The following is a 10,778-nucleotide window of genomic DNA, read 5'->3' on the forward strand; positions in this document are numbered from 1 at the left end:
TGAGCACAATAATTTTGTGAAATTAAGTATTTTAAGATTTGACTTAAGTACTCTATGAAATTTTCAAATTTTTTATCTTCAGTTTTTAGTAGTGTTTCCCATCAAGATCTTAGACATACTTGATAGTTTAACATTGGAACAAAAAAGAACAGTTTTTGTACCCATAACAATAATTTGTTATAAAAAAAATATATAAATTTAAAGAAAGATCATTAATTATATTATCTTATGATTAAAACATCTGAAATATTAAGAAAATAAATTTATTATTAAAATCATAATGTTGATCTCAAATATTATTTTAATTAAATAAAATTATCCTGCCAACTCCCAAGCCTGCCCTGTTTCTTACAGCAAAACCAATATCCAGTGATCGTTCTCCAACTCTTCTGCACAAAACATACCATACCCTTCAAATCCCTCAAAATTACAACTTCCTCTTCTCTTCTTCTACTCCTTCCCGTTCATTCATTCATTCATTCTCTCAATGGAGGACCGCCACACCGGTTCGGTTCAATTTCAACGACCCGACCCATTTGGCCGGTTCGGCCGGTTCGGCGGCAAGTACGTGCCGGAAACTCTAATGCACGCTCTCACCGAGCTAGAAACCGCATTCCATTCACTCAAAGCCGACGAAGACTTTCAGGTTCCATTCTCTTCTCTTCTTTCACTTTTCTCATTCTGCATTGCTTCGTCACCGTCGAAATCCAAAGGCCCACTTGGATTTTTCACCTCTTTTTTGAAGAAAACGCAAAATGGTATCTTCAGGGACCAAAAAGTTTCTGACTTTTGCAGAAAGAGCTTAGTGGGGTTCTGAGGGACTATGTGGGTCGTGAAAGCCCCCTTTACTTCGCTGAGAGGCTTACACAGCATTACAAGCGTGGTGGTGATGATGGTGAAGGGCCTCAGGTGTATCTGAAGAGGGAGGATTTGAATCACACGGGTGCTCACAAGATCAACAATGCTGTTGCTCAAGCATTGCTTGCAAAGAGGTTGGGAAAGAAAAGGGTTATTGCTGAGACTGGTGCTGGTCAACATGGGGTTGCTACTGCCACTGTGTGTGCTCGGTTTGGGTTGGAATGTGTTGTTTATATGGGTGCTCAGGATATGGAAAGACAGGCCCTTAATGTGTTCAGAATGCGACTTCTTGGTGCTGAGGTGTGTTGGCATCTTGTACTTTATTGTTGGTGTTAGTGTATCATTTTACTAGGATGGTTACATTTGGTGTAGAATGAGAATGATAATATTTGTGAGAAAATTATCTTTTGTTGATAACTTTGATATTACTTGTTTGTTAGGATGAATGAATTGTCTTCTATGTGCCTTAGCATAATGGCTATCAACAGTTATTTTTAAGAGACAACTTTCAATTTGTCCTCGGGATTATATGACAGTTTAGTTGTTGAAATTATAAAAACTTCGTTAGTCTGTAACCTTGCAAAACAGTGATAAAAACTGAAGTTATGGATGACTTTTTATGAAGTTAGGGACTAAAAAGGGGTTTCAAAAATCTCAGGACTAACATGCCCCACCTATACAATTCTGAGGACTAACTTGATTTTATTCTTATTTTATTAGGGTGGTGCGTTTTGTGTACGAACTAAAAATTTATGAGCTCTTGTTAATTATCTAATTGACTGATCCTGATGGCAATCAAGTGTAAATGGTTGGGTACAAAGTATCCTAGACTAAGTTTAAACTTAAAAAGTATTAACATTGGAAATATAAATGGGGAAAGGCATCTTGTTGTGAATGCAGGGTGTGTCCATCGCTAGACATTAACTTCAAACTATTTGTTTGACAATTTTAACATAAATTTGCTTATCCATAGTGTTCGATCGATCTGGGTGGACTTAAATGATGGGGTAAGGCTTGGTTGTTTGATCAATTTATCAGTGTTCTTCTTTTCACTGGGCTTGATGATTGGGTAATTTTGTCATGTAGGTGAGAGCTGTCCATTCTGGGACTGCTACATTAAAGGATGCTACATCAGAAGCTATAAGGGATTGGGTGACTAATGTGGAAACAACACATTATATTTTGGGTTCTGTTGCTGGGCCACATCCATATCCAATGATGGTAAGAGAGTTCCAAGCAGTGATTGGCAAAGAAACAAGAAGGCAAGCATTGGAAAAGTGGGGAGGGAAGCCAGATGTTCTGGTCGCATGTGTTGGTGGCGGTTCAAATGCCATGGGACTTTTCCATGAATTTATTGATGACAAAGATGTTAGGCTGATTGGTGTGGAGGCTGCTGGGTTGGGCCTAGAAAGTGATAAGCATGCTGCCACATTAACGAAGGGAGAAATTGGGGTCTTGCATGGAGCTATGAGCTATCTTTTGCAGGATGATGATGGGCAAATAATTGAGCCTCACTCTATCAGTGCAGGGTAATTCATCTGGTTTCCCTTTTACTTGTTTGTCCAGAATTTGTTCATTCCATTTTTTCTTTCTTGTTAACGTTTATAGGTTGGACTACCCTGGGGTTGGACCAGAGCATAGTTTCTTGAAAGATGTAGAGCGTGCTGAATACTACAGCGTTACCGATGAAGAAGCACTGGAAGGTAGGACTACCCTATATTTATCGCTTTGTCAAATGTGTAATGATATCTTTGGTAGAAAATGAGTCTTACACTTCAATTTTATTTGCCTTGGTTTGTTTTTCTCTTGTTTTTGTATATTTATCGCTTTGTCAAATGTGTAATGATATCTTTGGTAGAAAATGAATCTTACACTTCAATTTTATTTGCCTTGGTTGGTTTTTCTCTTGTTTTTGTATGACTTTTGTTCTCTTTATAAATCTTCAAATACCTAAGATACTAATAATCTAAAACGTAAAATGGAGAGAAGCATGAACGAGAAAAGAATGAAGTGTCTCTAAGAAAAAGTTATAACTGTCTCCCACCTTTATTATGGTGGCTTGTTGTTAGCTCAGATAGAATATGTATATATGTTAATGGTAACTGTTGTTAATTGTTGTGAATCACACTTCCAGGTTCAATAGTCATTTCGTTATGCCATTCCAGTATTCTTAATTTGGTGTTTCCCTTATCTGTTTAATTTGCTGTATTGTTAGCATCGGGATCCATATATGCTGCTGCAGTTTGAGGAGATCTTTTGCAGCGATGTCGTTGGCACATTTTCCTGTATTTTAACTTATTGTGTCAGAACATTTGAATGAGACAAATCATAAATGTGAGCACCTTATCAAGCATTATATAGGTTATCAGTTCGAAAATAAGATTATATTTTCTGGAAATAAATTCTTTAACAACCAAGTTTTAATATGTTGGCACTACTTACTGCCCCAAAACTACACCTTATGGCTTTATGGGCAGACTGGCAATCAGAGTTTCTTAATTTATGTCCCTTCTTGTCTATGAGCTGTGAGTCTGCTTGTAATAATAATAAAAAATCATTGAACCTGGTGAAAATTTTAATGAATTTTGAAAGAAAGTAACCTATATTAACAGATTGTTTGGGCAACCTGCTGTTTATTATCATGTAGAGCCATTATCTATGTAATATATTCTTTTGCTTTTCAAGATCAGAAATTGAATTGGGGTCCTTTTTATATCTGCAGCCTTTAAGAGAGTATCTCGGATGGAAGGTATAATTCCAGCTTTGGAGACATCTCATGCTTTGGCTTATTTGGAGAAACTCTGCCCTACCCTTCCAAATGGAACTAAGGTGGTGGTTAACTGCAGTGGCAGAGGGGATAAGGATGTTCAAACTGCTCTGAAGTACTTGAATGTTTGAATGTATGGATCCTGGTTCTACTAGACATGCTATGATGCTATGACATGATTGAGTCTTCAGCATAGATCAACAGCTTGGCTCTTGAATGGCTTTCTATCTTATTGATATTGCTATGAAATTCCTGAGTTTGAGGTGGATTACTTGTGAAAGAATGGATTTTAGGAATACTTCAGTTTGTGAAAACCAACATGTGATTTAGAATTTTTAGAAGTGCCATATTGGAATAAAGGATATTTATTGTCGTTGTTTTTATTTGTTGCAGCAAAAAGAACATCGGTTGGCTTCATGCAGGCATACATTAGGCAAAGAATGTATGACAGATAAATAATTTAGATCCCTCTTTTCATGCTTTTAAGATAATGAAATGCATATATATTTTTTTTAATTCAATGCTTATTTTTTAAAGTAGTAAAAGAATTATTTAGAGAATTTGTAGGATACAACAAAGCTCGTGATAAATGAATAATAGATAAAACGCAATCAATTTCTAAAATTAATTCAAATAAGTCCATATAAGTTTTCTTCAGGGACGGGGGACCAATCTCAGAAGTTAGAACATAAAAAAAATAAAAAAAAAGGTAGTATTTTGGACTATTTCTTTCTTTGCCAAAGTTCAGAATACTATATGTACCTTGCTTCTTTCCAAATGATTATTATAAATACAATACTTTGTCATCCCAAATAAAAAAAAAAATCATATTTTTTTAATAAAATAAAAGAAATTTATTCACTATTTCCTTTTAACTTTAATGAATACATCTAAATAATATAAGTTATTATCAAGCATATTGATGAATTAATATAAAATTATTATTTTTTATTCAATAGTTATATCCTAAATGTTTTGTTATTGGATAAACTTTTACTTTAGTGTCTGAAATATATAATGTAGTTAAAGTTAGTCTTTAAAATTGTAAATTTACAAATCTAGTTTCTTAAAATAAATTTTGATATTTCAGTTCATATTTTAGGACATGTTAAAAATAAGTAACAGATTATTGATTTAGAATATTAAGTAACATGTAAATGTTCACATTAATTCTAAATGGTGTTGTTTTACAACTTCTTTTAATTAGGTTTCTTTTACTTAAAACTTCAGATTAAATCTTAACTTCTTTTCGCACTACGTAAGTTCTTTCTTTTCAGCTATTCATCTTTGAAGTAATTGAATGAGAGTTTCATTGTGTATTAATAGTCAATCTTAGAACTGAAAACAACACACGAGTCCATAGCTGTATTAAGCATCTGAGTATTAACTTGGTTGAAGCAAAAGTGGTAAACAAATTTTTAACTAGAAAGCTTAAATGAATTCATCGTTACAAATACGCAATAAAGTAATCCAATTTCAACACAATGAACCTAGCCATTGTCTTCATTCTTCAACAATTTTGAATCATGCATTTTGGGTGTAATTATGAATGGAAAGAGAATAAGAAGATGTGTTTAACGAAATAAAAATTGATCTAAAATAAATAAAGTTAGAGAGAAGAATGTTGTTTAAGTTGGTAATGTTGGAATAACAATGCGTACTCATAAATTTTGATGTTTAGTTGAATTCAATGAGAAAAATTAAAGAAAATGAGATTATAGTAGGATATAATTTGTTAATTATAATATAATAAGTTAATTTTATGAATAAAAATAAAGTATTACACAATGTAAATAAATACAATGTCATTTGAAGTTCACGTATATATTTATGTCACTTAAAATAATAAATTAATAATCTACTATTTATTTTTAACATTTCTTAATATTAAAGACTAAATTAATTGATAATTGTAAATTTCAGAGACTAATATTTTAAAATTTAAATTTAAATGACTTAATTGATTATGTATATTTAAAAGATTAGAGTGAAGATTTAATATATGATAGTTTTACTGCATGAGTAAAAGAGACACGCAGTTAAAATAAAAATAAAAAATATATATAAAAGTTCAACACAAAAATTCGGTGCTAATCGTAATCGAAGTCCTCATGTTAAGTTAAGAAAAGTCAAACGGTCTTCATCTGAAATAGAAAAGTCAAACGGTCATAGCCATTTATGAGTGGGCCCCAAATAGCTAACGTGGCGAAATCTAGTTCGATTCATGGACGTGTCAGTATAGAAGCATAATGACGAAACTAACCTCACCTCACGGAGGCAGAGAGATACAAAACCGTCAAAATAGAAATAACTTCCGCCCTGTCGAAACCGTTGGGAGGGAAAACGGAAATGGAAATTGTTGTTCCTTCTCCAAAAGGAACAGTGGAATCAGCATCTTCTTCATAGTGAGAACTCAGAACAGAGAGAGAGAGAGAGAGAGAGAGATTTTGTACAATGATCGAATGGACGAAGCAGCTGAATGCTGCATTTGGAGTTTCGTTTCTTTGGCTGATTTGCTTGATTTACTTCACCCAGGTTCCAATTCTTCATCTTTTGTTTCCGTTTAATATAAATTTTAAATCGTTTTGTGAAATCGATGGTGGTTTTTTTTTTTTTTTGAAATAAAAATGAAATAGTTTGTAATTTTTTGTTTTATCGAAACATGAAACCTTAAAAGATAAGGAAAAATTTGTTATTCTTTAGTTTATATTTTTTTTTTCTTTTTAAGATCTGATAGATACTTATTTGTTATGTCACATTAGGTGTTATTGGTCAATTTTTTTATTTTTTTTCCATTTCCGGATTAATCATGATTCTATAAGCTTGTGAGCTGATAATAGATTGACATGCTGACATAAAGTTTTATAATGGTAATTGATGCATTGCCTTTTGGTTGCCTTTTAACTTAATTAACTCTATTAATGCAGGGTTTTAGGTCTTTTGTGTGGACATCAATATCTTACCAGCTTAAAGATATTCTTAAGTTGTCACCCTCAGCTTCCCAATTTATGCTCTCAGTGGCATTTTTCCCATGGAGCATTAAGCCATTATATGGGTATATATCATTGATTTTATTTTATTTTATTTTATATCAATTATTCATATGTAGAAACACATAATGCATGAAGGGAGATTTGTGCATGCATACAAAGTACAAAACTGATATTTCTATACCTATATCTTTAGGTAGATTAGCAAATTATATTGATGTGAATAATTTTATTGTGATGTTTTTCTGTGCTTATGTTTCTTTCTTCGTGCCTACTGAGAAGATAAGACAGAATGATAGAAGTTATCTTTGGATTTTGAATAATGAAGAAAGGAAAGGAAAGGGAAAAGTATGGGTTCAAATTAAATTATATATGCTGTTCCTAGTCTGTGAATTAAAAATTTTGATGTCATGAAATCATGCAGGCATGGTTTTTAAAATAACATAGATATTCCCATCAAATGGGAAAAGAAAAGTGCCACAAATGTTTAAGAGAATGCAAAATCCTAAGGTACATCTGAATGAATAAGCTTAGCATTTGCAAACATAACTTAATTAAACACTTATTCAATAAGCTTTTTTTAATATGGTGACTTGTCATAATTTGACCATTAAACTTCTTGAAATAAGCTGAAAAATAATAATTTTGATTAGGGAGACTGAATAACTTTGAAATAAGGTGAAAAGAGCTTATGGAAGCAATATTCATAAGCTATCTATAACTAATTTTTTAAATTCTGCATGAGTAGTAGTTGCATAAACAGAAATTTTACTATTACTTTTCAATAACTCTTCAGTTGACTGTTAACCATTAGTTAGCTTCCCATATAGTTAGCTACTTAACTGCTGCCACATGTAATAATCTCGCTTATGGAAAGCTATCAGAAAATTCTTTCTTGAAATTAATTCCTCCTCTTTACATCTAGTTCCAAGTTCTTTCTTGTTTGACCAACAGAACTGTTTTGACCATTAAAATCCACAGCTTAGTTTGTTTAGTTTTTGTGTATGTGTATTATTTAATCAATTTTATACTACCTCCTTACAATCTGATTTGGTTACTGATCAACAGAATACTTTCTGATTGTATTCCAATTAAAGGAAGACGACGTATTCCCTACTTAGTGATTGCAACTGTGCTCTCCCTAGTGCCATGGTTTATTTTAGGCTTAAATGCAACCTTGAGGGATTCAACATGGCACCTGATGGTATTGTTGACAGTGCAAAACTTGGGCTCAGCAATGGCAGATGTAGTTGTTGATGCAATGATAGCTGAAGCAGTAAGATTTGACCGGTATGTTTGCATCACAAGTTCCTTATTCTTATTTTTGCCAACAAACTTCATATTGAATACTATTCCTGCATATAGATATTGTTAATAATGCAAATTGTAGTATCATTTTTTTAGCCTATTTTGATTTTCTATATCTTCATAACACGGATGGAGGGTGAAATCAAATACTGGGTGTTCAATAGTGTGCATGTTAGTTCTTGATTGCTGAACACAGTGAAAAGCAAAGGAATGAAAATTTGAAAAAGAATGGGGAATGAGAGTGGTATGACTTCTAAATATCAGACAATTTCCTTTTGTTATTTTTGTTTTTTTTAAGTTTTACATTTTATGAGAGTTGTTTATAATTGTTTTCTATCCTGTTCAAGTTTGCATTTAAAAGACTGTCTTTTTTTTTTTTTTTTTTTCAATTTTGTCTAATATTTTTTTTTCTTTTGGCACATGATATTTTTTTTGTTTTGATTTGATATTTTTCTCACTAGATAATTGCATTCAATAGTTTTTTTTTTTTTTTTTGGTGATATATGGACAACCAATCTCTCAAAGTAATGGATTATGAAGGGTGTTTGGTGTTCATTTTGTAACTTTAGTTCCTAACATTTTACCTTAGCTTTATTTCGGTTATTAGATCCATAGATAAGGTTTTCCCTGGAAGGATTTCCCTTTATGAATCATAATGCTGGCTTTTGTGCTAACCTTTTGTGTGACTATCAACTGTGTACTTTGTTTATGTAAAACTTTGCTGAATGCTTTTCTTCTTACACTCAGTGATTAAGTATCTCCATCATTGGTCAGGGCCTCATTTTCAGGAGATCTCCAGTCTGTATCTTGGTCTGCAATGGCTTTGGGAGGAATATGTGGCAGTTTGTTAGGAGGATATGCATTATCCAATTTACGGATAGATGCTATTTTTCTTCTGTTTTCTGTACTACCATGCATACAGTTATTATCATGCTGTTTTGTAGAGGAAAACTCTGTAAATAACAAAGTTATACCAGAGGATTCAATTGTAAGGGATTCACATATGAATGGAAGTACTCTAGATGAAGACATTCCTTTAAACAAAAGGTCCCGCAGCAGCACAAGAAGAAGAAAGAAGGGCAAAAAGAATGCAAAAAGTAGATCAGAATATACCAGCAAATCAAATACTTTTGAGAAAGGAGACTCCCTTGCATTAAAGTGGTTCCATTCTTTGAAAGAAGCGATTTATGATTTGTGTCGTGCATTTAGACAGCCCATGATTTTGAGGTAACTTATCTCATATATTTAAGCTTTTTGATTTTTACTCCTCTGAATTAATGCTATAAAATGGTCGTTGGTTATTAATAATCTTTGTTTTATGTTGATGAGGACAGACCTATGTCTTGGTTTTTCCTCGCTCTCATTACCATTCCCAATCTTTCAACTGTCATCTTCTACTACCAAACAGAGGTTCTAAATCTAGAACCATCTTTCCTTGGGACTGCACGGGTTGTTGGATGGTTGGGACTTATGTTGGGCACCTTCATTTATAATCGTCACCTAAAGTATATGACCCTACGAAGAATTCTTATGTAAGCAACTAATCATTATTTCTCATTGGTGGATACTTTACTTATGTATCTTTACCTGACTGATATATTCTCATCATGATTACAGGTGTGCCCATATTGGGTTGGCATTCTTGAATCTTCTTCAGATTGTTGTAGTGTCTAGGAAAAATCTTGCATTTGGAGTGTCAGACAAGATTATGGTGCTCTTTGGCTCTGCTCTTGCTGATGGAATCAATCAGTTCAAGTATGCAATGCTATTCTTTTCAGTTTTTGTTTCTTATTAAGTATTTTTAAGTTATAGATGTGCATAGTAGGATAGATGAAAAATATATCCCGGAAAAACATAAAGAAAAACATGAAAAACATGTTATTTTATTAAATATCAACTCCGTTGTCATCTCAAAATAGAGATGAAAACATTTGGTATGGATGGCATGTAAATGATGATTCTCTTTATTTTTGTTACATTTATATTACCAATTTAACATTTTTATACTTTACAGTTTACATTATCATTGCTCACATTCATCTCTACCAAGCACATCAAAATAGGCTTAGAAACTAGAAGCTCTTTTATAATTGATTGTGCCTATCTTTTTTCATGTGCATTTTGGTCTTTTCAAATGTGCAACTGCATTGTTGCATGAGTTTTTTTTGTAGGAAGCGTAATAATTTGTACCATATTTTGTGTTACATCCTAAGTTCCAATTCTTATCCATTTTTTTTCCTTGGGAAAAAACTGCAGGTTTATGCCTTTTCTGATCTTGTCTGGACAACTATGTCCTCCAGGAATTGAAGGGACTTTATTTGCCCTTTTCATGTCAATAAACAATTTGGGAACAACAATAGGATCTTTTGTGGGTGCTGGGTTGGCTTCTATATTGAACATTGAATCAGGATCATTTGACAATCTTCTCTTGGGCATCATCATCCATGCCTTGTGCAATTTTATTCCAATTTCTTTTCTGTTTCTGATACCAAAGGAAGCCACAGGTTTATCAGCATAGCTTATAACTGCCAATAAACCTTTGGGATTGACTTCCTTAGTTTTTGTAGGTCTATGATAATTGATATTTTACACTTGTAAACGGGAAAATTTTAGGGGAACGAGGCTCATATTAATCTAATTATACAATTCTCTTTGAGAATAACACTGATTATACTGATTGTATATACTCTTGTACAACAATTTTGTTCAGCAAGTCTATTTTACACCTTGATGCTGAACGATTGTCAATGTATGTGAAAACATGTTAAAAATCTTTTAAATATGGATCTAATGTAGAAGCTACACTAACAACATTGAAGTATATGTGAATCCATTACCAATTAAACATGAATCCA

General features: G+C 32.7%; 2 protein-coding genes across 3 annotated transcripts; both read left to right on the forward strand.

The window, feature by feature from the left end:
* Positions 1-335: 335 nt before the first annotated feature.
* LOC113853996 (tryptophan synthase beta chain 1) lies at positions 336-4,002 on the forward strand. Its single transcript, XM_027484769.1, has 5 exons — positions 336-646; positions 796-1,158; positions 1,945-2,387; positions 2,467-2,561; positions 3,581-4,002. The coding sequence occupies exons 1-5, from the start codon at positions 488-490 to the stop codon at positions 3,754-3,756; spliced, it is 1,236 nt and encodes a 411-aa protein (XP_027340570.1). The 5' UTR covers positions 336-487; the 3' UTR covers positions 3,757-4,002.
* A 1,955-nt stretch (positions 4,003-5,957) lies between these two features.
* Positions 5,958-10,541, forward strand: LOC113856106 (probable folate-biopterin transporter 4). 2 transcript variants are annotated; one of them, XM_027487782.1, is made up of 7 exons: positions 5,958-6,160; positions 6,553-6,680; positions 7,684-7,905; positions 8,698-9,150; positions 9,258-9,455; positions 9,541-9,678; positions 10,180-10,541. In XM_027487782.1, exons 1-7 carry the CDS (start codon positions 6,080-6,082, stop codon positions 10,439-10,441), a joined length of 1,482 nt encoding a protein of 493 aa, XP_027343583.1. In that variant the 5' UTR covers positions 5,958-6,079; the 3' UTR covers positions 10,442-10,541. The 2 variants fall into 2 exon arrangements, with proteins under 2 accessions (XP_027343583.1, XP_027343584.1); XM_027487783.1 differs by lacking the exon at positions 5,958-6,160 and adding an exon at positions 7,040-7,125 and having other exon boundaries at positions 6,649-6,680.
* Positions 10,542-10,778: the final 237 nt, after the last annotated feature.

The sequence above is a fragment of the Abrus precatorius genome, unplaced genomic scaffold (genome assembly GCF_003935025.1).
Source record: "Abrus precatorius isolate BTA unplaced genomic scaffold, Abrus_2018 Scaffold11, whole genome shotgun sequence".
NCBI classification, from domain to species: Eukaryota; Viridiplantae; Streptophyta; class Magnoliopsida; order Fabales; family Fabaceae; genus Abrus; species Abrus precatorius.

Excerpts from the sequence above, each read along its gene's own strand:
- LOC113856106 (XM_027487782.1), top strand. The coding sequence starts at position 6,080 with ATGATCGAATGGACGAAGCAGCTGAATGCTGCATTTGGAGTTTCGTTT. Across the intron at positions 7,906-8,697 it reads GAAGCAGTAAGATTTGACCG|GGCCTCATTTTCAGGAGATC; the intron begins GTATGTTTGCAT and ends ATCATTGGTCAG. Across the intron at positions 9,151-9,257 it reads AGACAGCCCATGATTTTGAG|ACCTATGTCTTGGTTTTTCC; the intron begins GTAACTTATCTC and ends TGATGAGGACAG.
- LOC113853996 (XM_027484769.1), top strand. The coding sequence starts at position 488 with ATGGAGGACCGCCACACCGGTTCGGTTCAATTTCAACGACCCGACCCA. Across the intron at positions 647-795 it reads AAGCCGACGAAGACTTTCAG|AAAGAGCTTAGTGGGGTTCT; the intron begins GTTCCATTCTCT and ends TGACTTTTGCAG. Across the intron at positions 2,562-3,580 it reads CGATGAAGAAGCACTGGAAG|CCTTTAAGAGAGTATCTCGG; the intron begins GTAGGACTACCC and ends TTATATCTGCAG.